Source organism: Squalius cephalus (genome assembly GCF_949319135.1).
Source record: "Squalius cephalus genome assembly, chromosome: 20".
NCBI classification, from domain to species: domain Eukaryota; kingdom Metazoa; phylum Chordata; class Actinopteri; order Cypriniformes; family Leuciscidae; genus Squalius; species Squalius cephalus.
In genome coordinates this window covers 19,552,092-19,577,966 of record NC_137141.1, presented here as the reverse complement: position 1 = coordinate 19,577,966, position 25,875 = coordinate 19,552,092, and the positions used below count along the sequence as shown (strand labels likewise).

The 25,875-nt window shown below is 37.9% G+C and overlaps 2 protein-coding genes across 6 annotated transcripts in view; both read right to left on the bottom strand.

The window, feature by feature from the left end:
- rasgrp3 (RAS guanyl releasing protein 3 (calcium and DAG-regulated)) overlaps positions 1 to 21,588 on the bottom strand; it is a 36,071-nt gene extending 14,483 nt beyond the window's left edge. The window contains exons 1-5 of one of the 2 annotated variants that reach the window (XM_079853115.1): positions 21,530 to 21,588; positions 21,329 to 21,410; positions 2,020 to 2,248; positions 1,275 to 1,377; positions 844 to 906 (exon numbers count right to left, since the gene is read on the bottom strand). In XM_079853115.1, the coding sequence (XP_079709241.1) occupies positions 844 to 906; positions 1,275 to 1,377; positions 2,020 to 2,089 (236 nt within the window). In that variant the 5' untranslated portion in view covers positions 2,090 to 2,248; positions 21,329 to 21,410; positions 21,530 to 21,588. The other variant, XM_079853116.1, reaches the window with a different exon arrangement.
- Positions 21,589 to 24,027: 2,439 nt separating this feature from the next.
- The window catches only part of ltbp1 (latent transforming growth factor beta binding protein 1), an 85,983-nt gene continuing 84,135 nt past the window's right edge, over positions 24,028 to 25,875 (bottom strand). For all 4 annotated transcript variants that reach the window (XM_079854243.1, XM_079854244.1, XM_079854245.1 and 1 more), the window contains one exon: positions 24,028 to 24,618. In XM_079854243.1, the coding sequence (XP_079710369.1) occupies positions 24,446 to 24,618 (173 nt within the window). In that variant the 3' untranslated portion in view covers positions 24,028 to 24,445. The remainder of the gene's footprint in view (positions 24,619 to 25,875) is intronic.

Sequence of the window (25,875 nt, the reverse complement as noted above, 5' to 3'; positions counted from 1 at the left end):
GGAGAAAACCCACGAATATACCGCAAACCCAGATGGAGTACTGAAGGAAAATGAAAACTGAGCTGAAGTACGTAGGAGGGCGGAGCCAGGCTAAATGCAATTTACTAGTGACCTAGAAATAGTGCAGAAATCTTAAATATCCTTATACATTTGGCAGACGCTTTTATCCAAAGCGACTTACATTGCATTTCAAGGTTCACATTTACATTCTTATCAATTCTTGCTTTCCCTGGGAATCGAACCCATGACCTTGGCGTTGCAAGCGCCAACGCTCTACTGTTTCAGCTACAGAAAAGCTTATTCATTTTACATTTAAAAGTTTTCAAAATTATAAAACCTGTTTAAAAACCTTGTTTATTCCCAGAAATGAATTTGATTCCCAGATGATTCTTTGTCTATTCTCAAAACAAATCCTGGTTTTGGAGAAGGCTGAGCGATAGATCTGAAAACAGGCAGGCAGATGTGAATAGAGAGGAAAAGAAAGGTGGCCTGAGGAGATGTGCTCTGTGAACAATGGATGGACAAAACGCTGATTCATTCTTTGTTGTGCGCTAAAACACAAAATGTCCACTGTGGACAAACGTCCATCTTTAGGAGCGATGCCTGTCCTTGTGACATCATCACTCTTCATGCTGAGCGCAGGCGACAGTCACGCAGCCTCCGGAGAAAAAGAGGAAGAACAGAAGGGGAATAAAAAAAACGAAAACACTAAATAATAGCCTCTTCACAACATGTTCTGCCACGGGGTTGTTGCTTAGCAATGCAAATAATCGTTCCGAAGAGGAAACTCATAGGGAATAAAGGGGTTGTTTATCTTGTTAAACGGAAGCTGTTTTTATTTACCTCATTAAATAACAGATCTTCAGTCGTGTCCGCTGGCAGTCATCTCCCCGACAGTCACGATACGTGATAGAGAGTCAAGGAGAATTAAACATGCTGGAGAATGAATGGATGTATATGCACATCCAGTATGCACACAGAGCTAGACAGCTATGCAATGAATGAATGGCATTGCATTACAATAACATTCATTCAAGTGCCATTTATTTACAAGAAAGATAGCTGACACACACTTTCAAGTAAAATATTTCACAAAAATAGATTTCTTGGGTTTTTAAACTAATTGAAATTATTACTAAGAAAAGCTTGGACTGGCGTCATTTCCTTAGAGATGCCTCTCTTGGTATCTACTGAGAGATCTAACAGCACACACTCACAAAAACGGTTATCTACTGAAACATCACACACGCTCATAATGGTCTGCCACAGGATATATAATCAGAAGTTTCCCAGCGAGCTCAGTGGAGGACACATACCAGCGATGCATCAGCAGAAGGGTTCGAGGAAGCTGATTTTCATGCAGCTCTCCTTCATCATCTATAACAGAGAGAGACAGTAACAGAAAGAGGGATACATATTATAAGAAATATAGATATATTAATTTAAAAATATATATATATATATATATATATATAATATAATACATAAGAAAAAATAGAATGTGAGTAATAGAGAAAGAGAGGAACACATTTGAATATAGCAGATTTAGGAATAGCAGCTCAAAAACAGATATGATGCGAGATACAGTATGATATATAAATATGAGAAAAAAGATCTAATTAAAGATATCAGTAAAAAATCAATGACACAGATTAATAACAAGAATTAACAAGAATTAGGTAAGCATTAATTAATAATATGAGGAGTGATGGCAGTTAAAAAGATAAAAACTATGACAATGATCAATTTGAGTCATTAACATGTTCATTCGTTTTATGTATAGTAATCAGCAACTGTCTGTGATTAAGCAAACAGGGGTTAATAATCATACACAATCAAAGTAACCCATAATGGCATGATCAGCTGTGACCTATAACAGTGGTGAATTATGGTGATTGATATAATCATGAATTTGAATAAACGTAAGATCTAGCAACAGAGCAAATCTTGATGCACTAACAGATAAAATGTGGACAAATAATGGACAAAATGAAAGTTTTGCTATTAGTGTTCACTCACCAAACGCATGAATGCAGGCGTCCAGCAGTAGCTCCAGGGAAGCAGCCTTCCCCAGCGTAAACGACCCCATGACCTCCCGTCCGACCTGACCTCACTGGGACATCCAGCTCTCTGCCATCAAGGCCACCCTCTCTCTCTCTCTTTCTCTCTCTCTTCTCCTCTCTTCCACGTCTCCTCTCCCTTAAATGTGCTCAATGTGCTCAGCAGAACAATGGTTGACTGTGCCTCACTGTAGAAACAAACAAAACACTGTCAATAATTTGAAAAAAAAAAAAAAAGTTACAGAAATATTTTATGAAGCCTTTCACATGCTTACACCAAGGGGCTTTATAGTGAATGAACTAATGAGGCATTATAGTGAATGAACTGATGCTGTTCAGTAATCACCTCTTGCTTTGGAGTTTGTAAGACCAATCTTTGTCTTTTTCACACTTTCTACGAATGCAGAACAAAACAGGTCCTAAAACTCTGACGTGAAGTCGTTTTTAAAACTTTTTTCTACAAATGGCCAGGGAAAAGAAGTGGGTAACCCTTAGAAAATGCTGATCATAAACCTCAGGTGGTCAAACTTAATGATTCATTTCATTTTCCATAAATTTTTTATGAGGTATGCTATTTTTGCTACATTTCAAAACAAACATAAAAAAACATAAAATAAGAATTATTAAGGAAATACATTAAAAATATTATATTAAATACAATATATATATATATATATATATATATATATATATATATATATATATATATTATAATTCAGAATTTAGTCTAAATTAATATATCACTTAGCAAGAGCTAGCTAGTTTGGGTGTGTAGTTATAGATACACTTAAATTAAATATTTTATATTAAATAAAATATTTTATATAATAAATTGAATTAAATTTTAAATAAAAAATAATGTCTTGCAATAACTTAGGTATCAGAGTTGAATGCTCAAGTTTGATGAATCCAGTCAAAAAAAAAAAAAATGAAGAAAATGGAAAGTGATATTTTTTGTTTTCCCATCATGTTTATGTATTTATTGCATTAGCAAGGTTGTGAATTACATTTTTTGAATATTAGGTATTAATAATTAAACTTAGTTAGATAATGATACTTAAAAAAAAACAATTATATATCAATTCAACAGATTAGAGCACACACACACCCTGAGCAATTATGACATTAATGTTAGATTTTAATTGTTGAATTGAGAAGGATGGGAAGACATCTGAGGTGGGCAAGACTAAAATGACCATTTTAAGGGGGAATACGGGCATTTTATTGTTTTAAAACTAGTAGCTACTATACTTGCTAGGTTCTTGTTTCATTTTTCAGCCCACGAAAAACAATCAATCAAACAAACAAAATTTGCTTTGTGGGATTTGTGGGAATGATACCATAAAGTGCCATCTGTATTTCTTCCCTTTGACTCTAACCTTCTCTCTATATGACAGCAGCAGACAGCCCAGTGTTAAGGTTGAATTGTTTGACTGCTTTCTTCTTCTATGAACTCCCTATGGCTGCTATCAATATTTCATCTCTCTCGCGGGAGCACAGTTTGCATGACGCTACATCACAGATCACAATTCCACACAGATGGCAACAGTGTCTTAACTCATTAGTGCTTATGAACTGCTCGTATCCACACATAAAGGATGACTAGCCCTTCACACTGCCACTAAACCTTTCTCCTCTCTTGTTTTGTTTTATTTTTGTCTTATGTTGTGATGTGCACATCAATTTTCCGGATGACGTGTGTTTTTTTTCCTGTGTCATTTATCTATGTAATCAAAACGGGCAGGGTAAGTGTGTGTTCCTGTGCACAAATAGATAATAGATTAATTTTAGATTTGGGTTTATTTTTATTGCAGTGAAGATCAGAAAAGCAGCAATCTAAAAGATCAACAACAAATTAACCTTCAAAATACAAACACTGGAAATCAGCTTCAGCCATAACAAGAAGAGCAACAAATGCACACAGAGGTTAAGCAGCTGCTAGTGATGGGAGAAGGGTCAGATTAATCTTGTGGGACCTTTAGCATCCTAATCTTTGAAGTAACACTTCAAAGTCTGTGAGACAAGTCATGTGTGAGATTCAATGGCAAGTGAGGTACTTGCGCTACTGTCAATAACTCTGTTCGGAATTCATTGCTGTTGTCTTGGAGATGGCCTCTCATGATGTCATAAATGACCCCAGTAAGTGAGGGGGTGAAAGGAAGTATGACTTCAGATGATGGAATAGACATAAAATGTGCAAAATAACTGCAAAAAACAGACATTTCCACCCTGATCCACATAAAATGCCTTTTAAAGTACACCTGCAATCAAAAGAGATCTCTGACTACAGAGATGAAGGGACCAGCGCTGTGGTTATAAATATCTCGATCTAATTTTCACCCCTCACATCTGTGAGTTTGAGTGCTGACGTCTGGAACCTGTCCTGACTCGCCTCATCCAGACCAGCACATACAGAGCCATCAGTTACACAACCATTACATGAAGCCAAATATGAGATATTTATAACTCAAGCTCGATGCAATTATAAACTGCATAAACATGATATTAGTTATTAGTGATTTGACATTAATTACTATTAAACAAAAACTGAAAATAAATTTTGATATGCACATAACAGATTTTGAAATTACACTCTCTCCAAAGAGAATTGAATCTCTCTGTGTTCCTTAAATCTTTCCCATATCCTTCTTCAACATGAGTATCCCTTAAACTGCAAAACTGAGTCAATATTTGATTAGATTAGACTTTTTTTCCTTCTGAATTATTTCGTATATTTCTGTGAAAATGCCTTTAAAATAGATTTGGACCTTTTTAGGTTTGTGTTTACTATATTCAAATGCATATTTTTTCGCTTCTTTCTAACGATGACTAAGCAAATTGGTTCAGTTCAGGCAGAATAGAGAAGACGCACTCAAAATGTATGTTTTTTTTCCATATACACTATTGTTCAAAAGTTATAAAGTATTTTTTAAGAAATTAAAACTTTTATTCACCAAAGATGCATTGAAAACTTATTTTAAACTTTTCCAGAGAAAAATGTATCACGGTTTCCACAAAAATATTAAGCAGCACATCTGTTTTCAACATTGATAATAATAAGAAATTTTACTTGTGCACCAAATCAGTATATTTGAATGATTTCTGAAAGATCATGTGACACTGAAGACACTGGAGTAATGATGCTGAAAATCACAGGTTTTCAGCTCTGTCATCACAGGTATAAATTACATTTTAAAATATAGAAAGTATAAAAAAAGTCGGCACACCAAGGCTCCAAAATATGCACAAAAAACACACACGGGTTACGTTTCGAACACGCAGGCTCTTCGTCAGACAGTTGACAGTTTTTACCAAACAAGCTTTTATACTCACAGGTGATTAATCAAGGATCACATGACATGAAAGAAAGAAACTACAAGAAAATAAATGTGAAAGTCAAATTTTAAACATGCAAATTTATTAATAATAAAGAAAAACATGATACCTGCATAAATATGGGAAACCAAGAGAAAAAAAAAACGTAAAGAAACGGATGAATATCAAAATCTTCATTTAATCCCCTATGTGCTATAGTATCTAATGTGTAGCCTAAATCCAAAAGGTCTCACGTTTTAAAAGTAAATTATTAATGTCCACTCCACGCCGTGGATATTTGACTAATTCTATTCCTGGCTACATTTTGTAAGGTAGAGACCGAGTGTCTAAAATTAGTGCTGAGCTACTGGACTTTTGGGATCTTGGTTTCTGATAGACCAATGATGTTCAGAAATTCAGGTTTTTAAAGGTCTGCTAGTTTTACCCACATAGGAAAGATCGCAGGGGCAACTCAACATGTAAATCACATTGGCAATTTTGCACGAAATAGTGCCTCCTCTTATTTTAAAAAAAAATTGCAGTATGAGGATGTTTCAAAGTTTGAATTTTTTTAAGTAAAATTACATTTTTGACAGTTGCCGCAAGCCCGCAACTTTAATTGCCAAAGGGCACTTTATTTAAAAAATGTGAGGGAGGGGTTAAATCTGCTTGAACCAAGATATTGTGAAGATTAGGTGGTCTCTTATTTACTACGTTTTTCAAAGCATTTTTTGAGAATAGGGTCACTGTCCACTATATGCCAATGTTTAAATAAAACGCCTTCTATGTCTTTTGCCAACGGTGAGAATTGAATATAGCAGTTAACTCGATGTTCAAATGACTTCGGTTTTATAACAAGACACTCGTTGTGACATATTCATGCAACGACTCTCAGCTGACTGAATACTTCCTTATATGCTCTTGGTGTGCCGGTTTATTCTGTTTTTTATTATTTATTTTGTCGAGCACCTAACCCTGAGCTTATTTTTGTCCGTGATGTGCGTGCTTTGGTCTTGTTTTTGCAAAATAGATTCTATTTCACAATATTTCAGTTTTTACTGTATTTTTTATCTTATCGACCCCAAACATTTGAACGGTAGTGTATGTACACTCCTAAAATTATAAATATATCACAGTCTTACTTTGTCTAGAAAATGGTGCTAAAACATTGATGACTCATCCTGCACTACACAGATTTTTGTCCAATCAAATGCTCTCTAGAATGAAAATGCCCCGCCCCCTAATACCACCTGCATCTTACTAGCTTGTAACAAATTATGTTTATGACCATGAAGAAACTAAATCCAACTGACAAAAAGGGCACAAAATACCCAATATGTCCCACCCAAACTTCTGAATTCAACACATCAACAAGTTATTTAATGCTCTCTTTGAATGTAAGGTAGGAACAGCTGGAGTGCTACATTTAATAGCACAAGACTGGAATAAACTGCCACAGATGAAGACCCAAAAACCATTTTATATTCTCATAAATGCAGGAGCACTGAAGAAGCTCTCAAAAATCAGAGCAAAACGGAGAGCGAGAGAATTAGTCATTGAGAAAACACAAGGACTCAGAACTTGAATGTGATGAATATGATGATGTCAACGGCATACAGAGTGAGCGCAGATCGAAGAAGCTTTTTATAAATCTCACGTAAGAACCAAAGAGCCAAAGACTCACATTTCCCTCATTCACTTACCCTAAATCTTCACATTAAGGACAGCGGTGCAAACCTGAAGGGTCAAGCATAACTTCCAAAAGCTGCTGTGGTATAAGGACTGGAGGACTCCTCTCTAGCAGAACAGACTGCGATCAGCTGACTGACACTATCCCACTGTCCTCCACGCCTGTTTGTAAACACCAACGCACATCAGATAGCCATATGACAGAACATCGCAGCCAATCAGAGGGACAGAAGGGCTCAGAACATGAACATGGGACAAGATGAATACAAATGCGAAAGAGTGAGAAAGAGATAATGAGAAAGAGAGAGTGAAGATGCGATGTGAGAAATGAGAGGGAAAAGACTTAAAATGAATGTTAAAGTGAAAAGGAGAACAAGAAAATGAAAAACAAATAATATTAAAGCACTGGGACAAGTTAGGTGGTTCTTCACTTCAGATTGTCACTTAAATAAATAGAAAATAGAACTTTAAGTGAGAAAAATAATAAATATGATGTGAAAAGAGGCATGACAAGGAGGACTGGTTGTCTGGGTGAAAGCAGATGCAGCAGATGTCTGTGTCTCTGGCAGCCAGAGAGAAACAGCTGCCCTCTACATCTGTGTGTGTAGTGAGATGAAGTCATTGGGTTCTCAGTGAACTGGACTGCAGCTGTTCAAAGCCCAGACTCCTCCCACTGACCCTCAAGAGAGGTCAAGCACATCCACATTTATAGGACGTAAAGTGCCAATATTATGCTGTTTTAAAGGTTCCTAATTTTATTTTGGAGGTCTCCTACAATAGTTTTACATGCATCCAAGGTCAAAAAACACTTTTTACATAAAAAAAAAAAGTATAAACAGCGGTTCGTTCTCTAAACCCCTCCTTTCCGCAAGCCTACTCTGCTCTGATTGGTCTACCGCTTACACCGCGTGTCAGAAACCAAACGCCTATTACCATATCTGAATTTCAGACCTAGAGGTTTCCTCAGCACTTGTACACAGTGATATGAAAAGGGATGACGGCGTCGGTTTTTCCATATCAATTTCAGCGCGTGTCCTCATCCTTTTGAAGTGCAAGCAAAGTGGATTTGCAGTGCTAAAAATAGCTCTTCTTGACATGTTGATAACACAAACCAAATTCTTCCAGGCCTCGACTTCAACTACAGTGTTTGAGGGTGGGTCAAAGTTACAATGTTACGTAGGTATGTAACAGGAAGTGAGAAGGAATTACTGATTACTAGTTTAGGCAGTTCAGAACTGATTCTTTCCTTTAGGAGACAATTATACTTTATTTGTTGTGCACTTTGATCTTTAAAACTTTGCATACGTTTTACTATTCAAACAGCTATATTACACACTACATGAAAGGTCATATTTGAAAAAGCATAATGGGGCACTTTAAGAATGATGGGGGCCATTTCACCTCAATGCAGGCATTTCTTTTACAAACAGCATTAATTCTGTATTTTTGTCCCTTTTACCATTTATTTTTATTGTACAGGAGAAAAATTACAAGAAATCATAGAGAGAAAGTTACAAAAATTCCAGAAAGTTTCCAAATTTCTGAACAATCATAATCTACATGTACATTATTCAATGTGACGTATGGCTATGAATTGCCAGGAATATTCATTGTGAATTTTTTTAAGGTGGCAACCGTACCATGTTTAAAAACAAGGCCGAAAGTATATCCAAGACTGCTGCTTTGTTTTATTTTTAATCACAAATAACAAAAAGATAAAAATTAAAAACAGATGCAGCATTTGATTACAACGAGTACCTCATTTGAACATTAACAATCACTGGCTGAGTTACAGTAAGTAAACTCGAGTGATTGGAGCAAATGAAATCTTTGAGATGATTTATATTTTCAGTGTCACGTGATCCTTTAGAAATCATTCTTATATGCTGATTTGCTGCTTAAGTAACATTTCTTATTTTCTTCAAAATTTTAAAAGTAAAGAGTATATTATGAAAATTCATTAAGAAAAATTATTTATAGCCTGGATCTAGACCTCTGTCCGTTATTTGGTTAGCACTGGTTAAAGAAAGAAATGGACATAAACTCATGTGACCTCCTCCTATAGTATATAGTATATAGTATATATACCTGACCAACACAAAACTACAGTAACAATTTGATTTGTCTCTCTTCTCAGACAGCAGTGTGATCAGTAATATTCAGTAAGACATTGTGATGTTCCAGGACTGTCACACATTATATTCACACATTTTAGTGCTTTCTCAGAGTTTCCACTGCTAATTCAGACAAGAAAAACCGAACACGCATAGATGCATGCAAACAAGCACATTCATACACGCAGACAGAAAAGCTCTCATGCACACAAACACATACACAAAGACTCATACCCGTCTTGCTCGGATGAACCATTCACACAATGCCAGAGACCTGCAATCAGTAAATGAGTTACCTCTCCGCAACCTCATTATCAAACAGTCATCTAAAGCTTCAGCCCACAGAGACAACAGCCGATTATCTCTGACAGTCGCTCTATAAAGCCTGATTTACTTCAGATGAACCCAGCAAACCCAAAACACAACACCACCAGCAGCTCTAAATCAAATCAGGGTCCCAACCTGTGTACTTTTGAGATTTACATCTTTCAGTCAAATTTTTAACTATAACATCCTGTCAGTACATTAATTATAGGGTTTTGACTATAGATGAAGATAAGAAGGTAGCAGTGTTTGCAAAGCTACTTTGAAACCCGACTTCCTAAACTACAAGCTACTCATAATCTAAAGATGTAAAAAGGACAGTTCACCCAAAAAATATAATTCTGTCATCACTTACTCTTGAGTCTTGAATGACAAATGATTGACTTCCACTGTATAGAAAGAAAGAAAACCGGAAATATTTATGATAATATTTGATGTTCCACAGAAGACAAAAACTATCCCTTTAATCAACAGTCAAAATAGCTTTTTAGCTACAATTGCTACAAACAAAATGTTCGCTAACTATGCAAAAGCCATTTAAGGATGCAATACGAGGTCTTTTTTTTTTTTTTTTTACACAACCACAGCGGTATTTATCTGGCAAAAACAGTGGGGATTTCAATTGGGTTGACAGCATTAAACTGTAAACTAGTAAAACTAACAAAAAAAAACTAATTTATATTACCACGTCTGAAACAAAAAGCATTTTACAAAGTATTTTGCAACACAAAAGACGTAAAATGTTGCACACGGGATTCCTTTGCAGGGAAATGAATCTGTTAATTTATTTGAAGCAGAAGTTCCCTTTCGAGAACTCGCGCTGTGTCTGATGACACTTTGGGGAACCCCCTCAGCGTGTAAGCGCCTGAAGCACGTGTAACACTAGTCTAATCTTGATTGGTGCTGCGTTATGACGTAGGATGTGACGTAGCATGCGCCAGCAGAATGCGGAAGTTCTAACAAAGAGAGTAACTTCTGCTCTTCAGCAAGCGCTCTGTGTAAACTGTCTGTCTATTTGGTGTTGTTTGTCTTTAGTCAGGAGTTTATTCTAAGCCCATATATATATATAAAAAGAATGCGATCCCAAGCAGTTTAAGTGGTGTGTGCATACCTGCTCCAGATATATCACGGGTGGACACACACACAAGTTTTGTGTTCACTGTTTGGGTGTGGAGCATGTGATCGTTGTGAGCTACTGCTGCTCAGAGTGCTCCGCTCTCGCCTGGCGTTCTCCGTGGCGCAGTGGCTCAGGTCGTGGGGATCGCAGTTGGAGCTGGCAGAGGGGTTTGAGACTGCTGAGGCACTTTCTTAATCCTCATCGGCCAGCTCCAATGCTCCCAGCTCTGCGGCTTCTTCCGCCCGGGGCGGGAGCCCGATGCTTGAGCTGTCTGATTCCGAGGAAGTAGATGTGCTCAGCATTGAGGCGGGAGAGATGGAGGACTCACCACCTCATCCTCCCACTTATGAGGAGCTCTTGGAGGTTGTGACTCATGCGGTGGCCAAATTAAACATCAGCTCGCCCTGCGAGAGACGCATAAGAAAAGCAAACTTGATGAGCGCTTCCTGCAGCCTTTGTCGCAGCCTTTGTCACAGCCTCCTCGCTGGGGTTTACCGTTCTACCCCGACTTGCATAATGAGATATGCAGGTAGTCTATCTAGCCCTTCAGTTCTTCAGTACAGTAATATACTGGGGGCTAAAGAGAACGGTTATGGGATGATGCCGCAGGTTGAAAGAGCCTCTAGTGAGATATCTCTCACCCGATGTTGCGTCATCCCTGAAAGCCCCGGCGCTGCCCGCCAAACCTTGCCGAACTACATTTGATTTGGTGGGCAGAGCTTATAGCGGCGGGTCGAACTGACCTTTAAAAGACCTCGATCAGGGTGAGGGGAGCTATCTCTCAGTGTCACTAAGGAGATGGCCCGTGCCATTGGCCGCTCCATGGAAGCATTGGTGATGAGGGAGAGACACCTGTGGCTGAACTTATCAGGCATTCTGGAGAAGGATAGAACATTCCTCCTGGATGCCCTGCTCTCGCCTTCTGAGCTTTTCGGCGACTCAGTTAAGGGGGTTCCAGGAGGTGAAGAAGCAGTCAGCCACTTTCAAGCAGTATTTACCTTGCCACTCTCGGTCTAGAGGGGCTGCTGGCAGGGAGCAGCCCCAGCCGTCATCTAGCTCCTCTCACCGCCAACAACAGAAAGAGAGTGTTGGACCCAGTTAACTGCCCGGTGGCTTTAGTGCTGGAGTTCATCCGAGATCACTTCTCTGCCAGTATTACCCAGTCCACGCTTAAAGGTGCTCTAAGCGATGTCACACGTTTTTTAGGCCAAAACATTTTTTGTCACATACAGCAAACAACTCCTCACTATCTAATAGCTGCCTGTCCCCTGAACACACTGTAAAAAAAACGCGGTCTCTGTAGACAGCCCAGGCTCCACAAATGGCAACAAAAACAAACTGGGCTAACCCGCACCACGAAACATAACAAACTGTTCCAGCCAATAACCGACAAGAAGGATTTGGGGGTGGGGTTTGGGGGTTTAGTGTGCGGATGAGGAGGAGGGAGGGCCTAGCTAGCCTCCATTTTGTTTGACAATACTTTGAACGTCAACAAGAAGTGACGTCACCCAACATCACTTAGAGCTCCTTTAAGGTGTACGTGGCAGCAATAGCAGCTTTCCACACCCCATTTGGCGATGGACCCCTGGGGAGGCACCATCTGGTCGTACGGTTCCTTTGTGGAGCGTGGAGGATAAGGCCTGCAACTCAGGCCAAAGTTCCAACCTGGGATCTGGCAGTGGTTATTGAAGGGTTGTCTCTGGCACCCTTCGAGCCACTCGAGTCAGCTTCTGAGAAATTTCTCACCCTCAAGGTAGCTTTCTTTTTAAATATTACATCCCTCAAGAGAGTCGGGGACCTCCACACTCTTTCTATTTCTCCTCCATGCTTAGAGTTTGCTCACGGGAGGATGAAAGCTGTCCTTCACCCTAGACCGGGCTACGTGCCTAAAGTGCCCTGTAATGTGGTGCGTTCTACCATCCTCCAGGCCTTCCATACTTCACCACACGTGTTGGCGGAACAGGAGAGACTTAATTTGCTCTGTCCCATTTAGGAGTTAGAGATTTATGTTGAAAAGTCTTCTTGTTGTAGGAAGTCAGATCAACTGTTAGTGTGCTTTGGGTCGGACAGGAAGGGATCCCCGGTCTTTAAGCAAACAATCAGCAATTGGATCATTCGGGCTATCTCTCTGGCCTAACAGGTGCACAATATACCTTCACCTCTGGCCATAATGGCTCACTCCACTTGAAGCATAGCGTGTTCTAAGGCCCTTTTCTCCGGGGTTTCCCTGCTAGAAATATGTGATGCTGCGGGCTTGGCTACCCCGCATAAGTTTATGAGATTTTATAGTCTTCCTTTTATAGTCGTCCTAACTGTGCCTAGACAGTTCACTCAAGGTGAGGCATTGGTTGTCGTGGTTTAGTGAGTATTAGCTCTCCAAAGTGTCGTTATACAACACAGCGCAAGTTCTCTCGAAAGGGAACTTCTCAGGTTACGACTGTAACCGTTGTTCCCTGAGAAGGGAAAGAGACGCTGTGTCTCCTTGCCAAGCCTCCGTATGCCTGAGAGCCACTTGTTTCGATCTTTTAGAAGCTACTCTCTTTGTGTGCCGGCGTCCTTTTATAACTTCCGCATTCCGCCGGCGAGTGCTACGTCATGATGCAGCGGCAATCAAGATTGCACTAGTGTTACACGTGCTTCAGATGCTTACACTCTGAGGGCATTCCCTAAAGTCTCGTCATATGACGCAGCGTCTCGTTCCCTTCTCAGGAAACAAGGGTTACAGTCGAAACCCAACATGTTTGTTTACAACTGAACCAACTGATTCACTACAGTGAACTGGATTTTTCACTACACGACAGATGTAGGATACAGCATGCTTAATTATTGCCACAGCTTGTTCATTTTCAATGTGATTTTAAAACAGTGATATAGCATAACTGTGATCACGCTACTGTGCTACTTGTTGGAAAAAGTAGCTTGTTACTGGAAAAGCTAAACTTTTATTTTTACATCTATGCATTTGAAAGATGCTTTTATCCAAAGAGACAAACATTGCATCCAATGGTATAATTCATCTGAACCCAATCATAACCATAACCTTGGGGTTGCTAGCACAGCGCTCTACTGTTTGAGCTACAGGAACGCTACAAATAGACTAGTCTGAAACCAGTGTAACTACTTTCACGCTACCAAAAAAGGTAGTATCATACTTTTAGTCATGTAGTCTCCAGCACTGGAAGGTACAGCATTCGTGCATACAACTGAAAAAGGAACAACACTGACAACCTTTTGACAACTTCGGGTTAAGTCTCTTTCTGAAACAGAGCTGCTAACATCCTGTCACACACTGCAAAGGGACCAAGCAGGAACTAGAGTCAAATGAAAAAGCTAAAGCAAAGTAATTATCCAAAGGAACAAAAGATGTGTATAATTCATAAAGCAGTGGCTGTCACTTGTTCCGCACACTGAGCTGAAACTTCCCCAACACCATCCATTTTTAAAGAGCCGTGCTGATGTTAACCCACTTAAAAGTTACTGTAACATCTGAACTTGACTGGTCCGTTGTTCTTTTTGACATCTCTGATGATCAAGACCTGAAGCTAGAGGATGATCTGACCTGATGAGGAACTGTATAAGCTCAGATATTTCATGACACATTTGAGAAGTACTAAAATTATTACTCAGTCTAAAGTCTGGAGTGCATCTGGCCTTTGTAACTGCTTTCCCTCACAATCCGAAATCTGGATAAAAGGGAGGAATCTGTTACTGAATATATAGCTTTTTGGAGATTGCAGCACATGACAGATGGGTTATTAAGTACAGTTTTACAGTTTCATTAAAAGAACTGTGCAACCGAAAATTAAGAATCTGTCAACATTTACTCACTGAAAATCTTCATCAATGATGGCAAACACAACTTTATCTTTTTTGTCTCATAAACCAGGGGTTTGGAAACTGAGGACCAGGGACCCTCACAGCTGTCATATACATATATGTATTTGTAGTGCTCTCAAAGTTTACTGTAGAATATTTTAAACAATATTTATTATTTACAACAGCACTACAAATAATTTTTAATTGAATTTTTTTCTCTTCAGGTTTATACATCTAACACATGTGTGTGTGTGTGTGTGTGTGTGTGTGTGTGTGTGTGTGTGTGTGTGTGTGTGTGTGTGTGTGTGTGTGTGTGTGTGTGTGTGTGCGTGTGTGTGTACACTATTAACTTAAAACTATGGAATGCAATGAAAAGACGAACTGTTTACAACTAAAACTTTTTACTAGCATTATGTATGCAGAGAGAAAGGGGAAGTGAATAGTTTCTGTAATAATGAGACAGTGAATATCATGAGTTAGATCTCTGGTCCTCATTGTGAAATTCTGCGAGAAGGCCCGCAAACACCATGTGGCACTAGAGAATGTGAGAAATATTCATTCTGGTTCTCTCTGTCTGTCTCTCTCACTCACTCTCTCTCTCTCTCTCTCTCTCTCTCTCTCTCTCTCTCTCTCTCTCTCTCTCTCTCTCTCTCTCTCCCACAGTTCACTGATGCAGATGAAGGGATTGTTTGTCTAAAAGGCGAATGGACTTCCTTCTATTCTGGCCTTTTTCCTGTCTGTGTAGCAGGCGTCCCTGTGCCAGGCTAAAAATACTCCCAAACACACCGTAAACTGAAGCCCGGCACACAGGAACCACGTCACAATACATTCACGGGAGGGGTGGTGGTGACCACCAATCTGTCCTTTTGTGTCCGAAAGGGGGTGCGAGGGAAAGAAAAAGATCATGAGCGAAAGACAATAGTCAGGAGTGTTATCATTAATGTCTCTTTCTTTCTCCTTGCTACTGTGGGTTAAATAAAGGCAGGTTGTTTTTTCCAGTCGGTGGCTTTTGAACAGGATGTCATAGACACACAGTGGATCTGCGTCACGTGGTTTCCGCCTCCCTCAAAATAATCAAACCAGAGTAACTATAGCTTCAATAAACAGCCTGACCTTGATCTGATCTCAAATGAGACTGACAAAACAATTGCGAATACATCAAACTCTTAGCCTGAACAAAAGCGAGGGACATTAACGGCATGGTCAAACAATGGACAACCCCAATTCTCAACTCTCTCTTTTGTTTCAAAGGCCCTCTATTCAAATGAGTGCCAGATATATTTAATATGACTACCACGTACAAAAATTATGAGCCTTTTTTTCCAGCTTCCATTCTTTGAGGGGACGAGCCCCTCTGGTTACCATAGTGAGGAGAATTCATTCAAGGACAATAGGACTTCCAACCCAGCAGGCTGTCATTCAATTGCCGATATTTACGGGCAGGAATTACTCACAGTTAAGATCACCCACCCTCAAGCCCCTCAAGTATGCGAATGCTTGCATTTTCCCACACTGAAAAAAATTATTTGTTGAAATTAATAAAAAAATGTATCGTAAGTTGTTGCATTCAATTGATTTTATCTACATTTAAACAAATGCATTAAGTCGAACTAAAATTGATTAAGTTCAACTTAATGCATTTGTTTAAATGTAGATAAAAATCAATTGAATGCAACCACTTACGATCAAAATTTTTATTAATTTCAACGAATCCTATTTTTCAGTGCATCTCCCTGTTTGGCCTGTTTTAGTGGGTCTGTCTTGGTGAGGTACGAGCTCTTCGATCTGTCTGTGGTTTGTGTACGCAACAGCACAGGGGTGAAGACAAGTTTCAGAACGGAAGAGCTTTGCACAAGTAATGGCTTGGCAACACTAAACATGCAACTGAAGTTTCAGGTGAGTCTCGCAGAACCACTGAATGATCAAATCTCTTACCTCAAGACTGAAATACATTGAGATACAATTATAACTCAGCTGTGTTCAGGACCAGGGTTGGTCATTGAATGAAAGTAAACATTATGATGAAAGAATTTAAGAACCCCTTTTCAGCTTATGCAAAGTTATAGAAATCTTTCACAAAAAGTATTAGAGTGGAATCAGATCATAGGATGGTGCTTTGACATACATACAAAGGTGCTAAAGGGTTACTATATTTGTGTACCAGGTTATTTATATAGGACTTTCTCACAGACATCTTTTCCCAGAATTTTCTCTTGAGAATATGACTGGAGGTTTAGAAAAGTGCGGTCAACACTATTGTCAACAATGCCTCACCAGCTGCAAGTTTTGCCAAGTTACAGAAGCTTGCAATCAAAAGTAAAAAGATGATTTACCGAAAACCACATGATCTAGACTCTGATATCATCAATCACATACATTTTACCATTTTACCATCAGCTCGTTAGTTGCTATTTTTATTTGAACGACTGAGGCATTTGTATAGCACTTTACTATGTACTACTGTACACCCAAAGCGCTTTCCAATCAAATCAGGTGCAGCATCCACTTGGAATTTTAGGAGAAACATTTGGGACAAACTTGATACATATCTGAGAAATATATAAAAATATATTATTTTTAAAAAGCAACTTCAAATTTAGTAGCACAATAGAAGTCCGGTTTGTCGGTACTTTTTTGTTAGTAATCAATGTATTCTGTGAGCTTTTTTAATGTAACTGAATTCCAGCATGAATATCAATATTCTGGCAGAACGCAACACTGATCTTCTTCATCATATGTGACCCTGGACCACAAAACCAGTCACATGGGTCAATTTTTTGACATGGAGTACTTTCCATAAGATCATCTCTCAATGCAAATCAAACCAGCTATTAGGCTAACTGAAATAAAACCATGCCAATCTCTAGGTATGGTGAAGGCAATGTGATGATGTGGGGCTATTTTATTTCCAAAGGCCAAGGGAACTTTATCAGGATGCATAGTATCCTGGATCCATGAAGTAACTGGCCTTTAAAAATAAAAATCGGCCTGCCTCTATGGGAATTTAACATAGGGGTGTCCAAACTTATGCACCCTGTATTTTAATGAAGAACATTTATTTATTTACGATACATTATTCATTCACAAAGAAAATTGGTGTCCTTAAAGGTTGGATTTTTCCAATTTTTTTTAATTAAGGCATTAAGTTCAATTTCCAAAAGATGATTTTTTATTCCTCTTTTTAGTCAACTTTAGCATGGGTGTCTAAACTTATGCATAGCACTGTATACATCAAGCTGAATAAATAAGCTTTCCATTGATGTATGGTTTGTTTGGACAGGACAATATTTGTCCGATATACAACTATTTGAAAATCTGGAAACTAAGGGTGCAAAAACATCGAAACATTGAGAAAATGGCCTTTAAAGTTGTCCATTTATGTTCGCGATTGTGCTACATTCACTCACAAAAATAAATGTTTTGTATATTTACGGTAGGACATTTACTAAATATCTTTACTTAATAACCTAATGACTTTTGGCATAAAAGAAAAATCGATCATTTTTACCCATATATATGACAAATATACCCGTGCTACTTGTGACTGGTTTTGTGATCTAGGGTCACATATGACAAAGTGGGCCATGGCTACATTGAAGCACCCTTGTCCTTCCTTTCTCTCTTTCTTTCTAAGCGTGTATGTGCATTGTGTGTGTGAGTGTGACACTAGCAGCTGCTTTTCTGTCCTCCTTCCTGTTCATTCAAAGGGGATGCAGACCATCTTGTTTCGTCTCCTCAAGCCCAAAAAAGAACCGGCTAAACATAAACAATGAGCACATATCCTGCTCTGCCAACACAGTTTGTTTCACACTCTCACAGTGTTTGTTTTAAACAACTACGTGAACGTTAGCATCGGGCAATTGTTACTGATGTGTGCTGCGTCAGTAGACAAGAACAAAACGTCTGAAACCTCTTTATGAAGTACTGACATTCCATCACCCTGAAAAGACTGATTGATAAAAGTTGATTGCCTCTTTCAATGATTGGTATGTGGCTGAAGTTTGTGTCACATGAAAAGCAGTGGAAGATTTCAGGCCATATCTCTGATGAAACCATGACGCTCGGCTCGTGTCTGAGAAGAATCCCATTTACCAAACATTCACTTGGATTTCAAAGAAACATTCTTAGAAATTCCTTGAAACGTCCAAGTGGCATGTTGAACCGCTCAGAGCCGGATTGTTTTGTTCTGTAATCATGACTAACCTATTTATCCAGTCTTCACACTTACAAAACACTTCCATGTATGAAAGAATTGGGTAATATTACACATAAAAAGACTTTTGATAAAATCTTCACTCATGTCTTTACGTTGAGGTAGATTGTGATTAGGCCGTGTGACATTCTGAGACTCTCATGAAAGCAGTAGCTAATGTGTGACTGAGAGAAATTCATGCATGCTGTTTGAATACGAGGAAATGTTACAGGTGCACTTTGCATAAATAAAGCACTGCATTATGCTTGTATGACACAAGCAAGCAGTAACGTATGACTGAATCGTGGACAGCTGAAACAGAGCTAGACTGATCCAGGATCAGGGATCAAATGGTTTCTGATGTGAGGTCGGCAGGACAGGAAAGACTTTTGATAGGAGTTAAGTGCTTTTTGCTGTAACTCACTGCCATCTGGTTCAATTTTAGAAAGTGTGTGAATTTCTGTACCTGATTTCTAGTTAGAAAGAGGAAGAGGAGTGGAATATTGAGGAAATCAAATTTGACCCTCTTTCCCCTTATTGTGAACAATTCATTGATGCATGTTGTCTTTCGCAATCTTTAATTAAAAATATAACTTGATCCTTCACAGAATCTATTTTCCATCACGTATAATGTTAACCAATAGCTAAATAGCAAACACGCATATGGTCTGGTTTTATTCTGGTACATAAAGTTAAAAAAAATTAAAAAGACGAAATATGTTAAAAATCACTGAAATAAAATAAGTTGCAATCGGCCATTTTTACTGACTTAAATCAATAAAGAAGTGTTGACTTTATCAACAATAAAGTAGATCTGTGTTTAACCATCACATTTATCCCACATTTAGGAGAAAACAACCACTGTGAGGTCACTCAAAAAACACACATATTGGCTGTATCAGCAAAAGAAAAACTTTGAAAGTGAATATACTTTCGCGAAGCTAGTCCAGAATCACTCTGATATGGACAGAATGCAGACATGCGAGCACATACGCAGCAGGGCACAAACACACATCAACACTCTTGCTCTATAAATAGCCTGCCATTTTACTGGAAGCAGGAGCTATGCCTCACAATCGCACTGCAAATAACATTGATAAGTGAGATGGTATAGAGATACTATAAGACAGGATAAAAGGTACTATAAGACAGCATATGAGGGAAAGTGGTGGAATGAGGTAGTGGAGCGAGACCATGCTACAGACACCTGCCTACACTTGCTGTCAGAGGCTCTGTGTAACTGCAGAAACAACAGCTCTGTGAGTGTGTGTGTGTGTGTGTTCAGCGCTAGTGTGTTAACAGAGCTTAAATATTACTATCTGCTGATACGACCCACAGATTTCCAGCACAGCAAACAAGTTTCCTTTAAAGGACAGAGGGATATTATTCACACCACCTAAACACTGACAAACCTGAGACTTCTATTGTTTTTATATAAAGTTCATTATAATAACTTTATTTCAAATCCCTGGATTTCACCAGAGGGAAGTTTTGTCAGATTTAGTTCTACTCTACTCTGACTTAGTTCTGATTTAAAGCTATTATACAGTAATTCAACATCATGTAGTTCACATTTAGATGTTTACATGTGCACGTGTGGCTAATTTCTGCACAGGAAAACATACAAGAGCTGCATACAGAAACTCTGAATTGGGTCCTCACAAGCAACAGGTTAAAAACCACAGGTTAATGCTGGGATATCATTTACATGACCTATTATCAGCTATTTGCTTCATGGAAAATTTGATGAAACGATGACTGTGATTTTTCCATAAATGCATTAGTGAAACACAGACATGGTTAATAAAACCAGTGAGAATGAGCTACTGAGATAAACCGAAAGAGAGAAAGCATGTGTGCATGTGTTTGAAAGAAAGAGTCCGTGTGTGAAAGAAAGAGAGAAAGTGTGTCCTTGGGCCTCGATCGTCCCTGTGACTTATAAACAAAAGTTGAAACTAAAACAACATTTTCAAAACAACATCTAAGCAGATTGCAATGTCTACTGTCTAAAGCAATATGTTAATTCTCTCTCTCTCACAGAGGCAGACATACTGTACGATGATAAAACTGACTTAACTACTATAATTCAAGTTCAGGTTACCCTAGAGCTATGCAGAAAATAATGTGTATGCTAAATAAATATGTTGATAAATTACATATATATATATATATATATAGACAGAGAGAGAGAGAGAGAGAGAAATAAATACTAAAAGTATATACACACAAACTAACTAAATGCATGCACATCACACCTGTGTACTCTTTGCACAACATGATGATCAGACTGACCAACTATCCACTCGCCAACACTGTCACTGACCATTAGGACTGACCAATGAATATCAATGTTTCCCTAACTGGCTTGTATCCTATTATCACATAAACACACTGCAACACGACACTGCACAAGAGACAACAAAACATGATACACCACAAGAAAAGTTTGTGACCTTGGAATACCTCAAATCTCTCCGACTGCAACATATTTGCGCTGAGAGTGTAAAGTGTCCTTCTGTACTCTTCAGATGATCACATTAATACCATCTGACTACAGACCACACACATTTCAGTGTGTAAACTGCACGGTCAAATCAACATGTCAAAGTTTACCATTAGTTTGTGTTTAACCACTGAACTTTATAGTAGGCTTTAAATAGGAATGACAGTCTGTTAGGTGATCAAAAGGAAGAGATCTTACCTGCCAGTGGAGATCACTGGAGCTCTTTTGACTTGGCATAGGTGTGAATCACTAGTGTAGTTCTCTACAAGTCCATGCCTCCCTTAAAAAGAAATAAAGACAGAAAGAACACACTGCATGTCAGATGCACTGTTCAGTGAGATCAAAGCGCACACAATCAACAACAGTGTGGTGTGCAAGAGCCAAGCATGTGATACTGACCCCACACAGATGCATGCTGCCTCTCTCCTCCCTTCGCTTTCTCTGGCCCTCCCCTTCACTTCCACCCCTCTTTCACTCAGTCCCACCCCTCACTTCCCTTCGCTCTGTCTCTTCTCGCTCCATCAAACAATCATTCTGAACCTCTCTCTCTCTCTCTCTCTCCCTCTCTCTCTCTCTCTTTCTCTCTCTCACACACAGTTCCAGTGTATTAACAATAACAAACAGAAAGCAAAGGAATCCTTGCTGAATTGTCCTTCAGCTTATCTTGGCAATCAGTAACAAAAAAAAAAAAAAAAGTACTATACAGTGATGGCATTAGAATATCCTATAATAGCATGCTAGTGGGATAAATATCATTGGCCTACATACATTTATTGGTATTTGTACCATGGTATTTATATGGCACATCAAAAGAATACCATGGTAGGCCTATACTATGTACAAAATGAATGTTGGTTTATTGAGGTCAGTGATCTTAATTCATTGCCTTATTATGTGTGCTTTGAGATCCCCCAAATTCCAAAATCTGACTTAAAAATCGGGGGAAAGCCGATCTCCAGTTCTCCATCATAAGCAAGTAGGGCCTATGTTTCGCGGAATATGACATTCAAAAAACAGATAGGCGGCCGCGGCGCTTATGCAGCACGATTAATCATTAAAAGAAATCGCGATCTCGATTCAAACACACACGCGAAGTTATTCCTTAATGACAATTCCGCTATATAAATTCATATATCATATTCGTCGAATAATTGTTATATTTCCAGTTCCTAATCGCGCAGAAATCACATACTTGGAATAACTTACACACAAACATGATAGTAGTTGCACGATTAATCGTTAAAAGCAGTTAGGCTATGAAACGGTTTCACAAACAATCAACCACACAATATTATTTCTGTGTAACAAATATTCACATTATCACAGAAGTAGCCTACTAGAATAAAAAGGTTTCTAGTTTAGATATAAAAAATGATGTCTACGGAAGCGATTAAAATAGAGCAGATCACCTTTTGAAAGTAACTTGGCGCTTAAAATCTATTACATCGTTACGCCACTAGGTGGCGACAAGTGAGGCGAAAAAAAATTTGTCAATGAATGCATTAATTCAAGAGATTCGTTCAGAAATTCTGATTTATCCAGTAATTAAACAAGTATTTACGTTGAATTATTCATTCAAACCGATTTTATTTTAGCCTAAATAATTCATTCACATTAATTAAACATTTTATAGGCTATAGACGATATAGACAAACATTTGATCAGAACCTCAAGTAGGCCTAGCCTAAATTACGCGTTATTTTGTTTAGTTGCCTGTTCAGAATCAAATCCTCTTGTTTGAAAAAAAAATAATAATAAAATAAAATAAAAAATATATATATATATGTGTGTGTGTGTGTATGAAGACTTCACTTATCCAGATAAGCAGTCTTCTGGCCTACAGCATGAGGGAATATAGGAAACATGGCGCCAATGACCAATCAGAATCCAGTATTCCAGCTGTGCAATGAGTCAAAACATCCATTTGATATCAAAGCCATTAGTTAAGTTTGTCCCATTGTATTTTGTTTGAATAACAACTGATGTCGACTCATAACAAGTCACCTAAATTCTCACACCAGATTACTGCTCAAGATAAACTGGTAGCTAAGACAAAGGACATGCTTTCCATTTATGAGAACAGAACAATTTGGTGTAAATCTACTGCATTTGTTTTGAACTACACCATTATTTAAGATGATGATGACGTAATGTTATTCTGCGGCATTTCAGACCCCAATGATTGTTTTAAACACTGTATTTTCCTTTCTGTCGGCGACCCAACAACCCATATTAGGTCGTGACCCAATTGAGAAGCACCAATGAGAACACAGCATAGCTAAATATGTATAAACACCATCTCTGATTTATTTCAAGAGTTTTAATACATTATATGGATATTCAGAAAGTATTTATTCATGTACAAATTACAAATACATAGTTTTTATCAACTCTTCAGTTTAAATGTACAAAAAAAAAAAAAAAAACAGGAAAAAAAGAGTGAAAAAAACCCCCCACGGCTGTTTAATAGCAGCTTTGCAACCTGGCAAGACATTTCGCCCACTCGATCAAATGTAGTAAAATATTTCTGTAAAAACAAAATACATAAAGGTTCTTCATTTTATTATTTTCTTTTTAAAGAAACATAATAATAATAATTTCTAGAAGAAAGGTGAGGTTAAAGGTCATGCCTGCTCCACAGGGCAGACATCTGCAGTGGACTAATGTCCCAGACACAGAGAATTAGCTGGCGTCTGTCATTAATACAAAGCAGCTCGTATAAAAAGCTTATTTTAAAGACTTGACACTGAAAACATTTTGTGCTGTGTGTTTCTTCTGACTCTATGTATTGCAGGTGTGTGTTTTGTGTGGTCTGCCTCACTAAAATTTGAAAGTAAATAGAAAAAAAAGACAGCGATGTAAAGAAAAATCAGCCGAAAAAGGATTTAAAAACATAATGAAAGAAGGAAAAGGACAATTAATGAAACAAAAGAAGAAATGGAAAGAAAGTAAAAGTGGAACGAGAGAGTCTGGCTTTTGCACTAGTAAAATATCCACACGCTCGGTGTCTCTGACTGGGTAAAATAAAGCAGTCCCCCAGCTTAAGGTCATAGGGTTTGTCAGTTTGCTGAAATATCACCTCTGCTATGTTCAAACAGTCTTTCTACTTCCTAATACAGTAAAAAATAATAAACTTACGTAGACCAATAAAACAAATATTTTATACAGTTCTCTCATAGACACCATTAAAAACTCTTCATCTCAAGTAGGACTTTTTTCTATGTTTGTTTTTTGGGTGTTTGTTTTATACAGTGCAGAGTATATGGGCCTTGATTAAATAAGAGTGTTTTTAGTATATCTTGCGCCCTCTGCTGGTCACTCCGTGCTCGTGCTGGTAGCATTCTGTGTGTGAGGAACGCAGTAGTTGTGCTGGGCGGAGTGGACAAATCCTGGCAGACACACGCACTTATATGAGCCTTGCGTGTTGATGCACTTGCCGTTCTTGCAAAGAGACATCTTTGTATTCAGCTCTGAGCATTCGTTGATATCTGGAACACAAACCACAAAGAGTTTAAGACTCATCTTCACCTTTGACAATTCGAATAATAATTCTTTTAGTTTTAGGGAAGCCTAATAAATATTTGTTGAAAAAGTAAATGGAAGACTTTTTTACAATACTACTGGCAAAACACATAATGTGTATCTTTAACTACATGTTGTCATAACAACAACCAGTCAAACGCTACAATACACTGATCTAAGTCTCACAGCTGTAAGCTGCATTTTTGTTTTTTGTTTTGTCACTAAAATAACTTATAAGAGTCATTCATTTGAGATTTTGCATACACTAGTTGAGTTGTATGTTTTTGATTCGCTAAAAAAGAACTGACTAGGGCTGTCAAACGATTAATCGCATCCAAAATAAAACTTTGTTTTTACATAATATATGTGTGTGTATTGTGTATAATTATTTTCTATATATAAATACACACACATGCATGTATATATTTAAGAAATATTTGCATGTATATACTGTATATATATATATATTTATATTATATATAATTTATATTATATATAAATATTTTATATATAAATAACACATTTTTCTTAAATATATATGCATGTGTGTGTATTTATATATAGAAAATAATTATACTCCATACACACACATATATTATGTAAACACAAACTTTTATTTTGGATGCGATTAATCATTTGACAGCCCTAGAACTGACCCAGAATCATTTGTTTAAAAATTGGACTACACTGGTTGTTCAGTAGGTTTTTGATTCACTAAAAGAACAAATTCATAAGAATCATTCATTTTGGAAATCAGACTTGCTGTAGATTCTGTAGCAGTGTTAAGTATTGTCATTCTTCTTTCTTTCTTTTTTTTTTTTCAACTGGTTCTGAATAGAAACCAGTTCTTGATTCCCAACCCTAATAGAAACTCTGTTATATGGTTTATCATCTGCTCAGGCATGCCTCATTTCAGGAGATTAGCTTGTATAATCACGTCACTTTTCTGGGAGAAGATGGGAAAAGCAATTTTGAAGGTTTTGAATCACCCCCAACCCTTTTGAGCTTGTATGCCTTAATAACATCCACAAATGAAATCCAGTCACATAAAATGACTAAACACATTAATTCATTATTTTTATCTTATTTTTATATTTATCCTGAAGATCAGACACTTGTGCAGGAAAATTTGCCCCCTACTGCACCTAATTATTAATAAAAGCATACATCTTTCTATTCTTCAAATAAATGATTCAGGGTTGAAACGATCTGAAACGTAAACC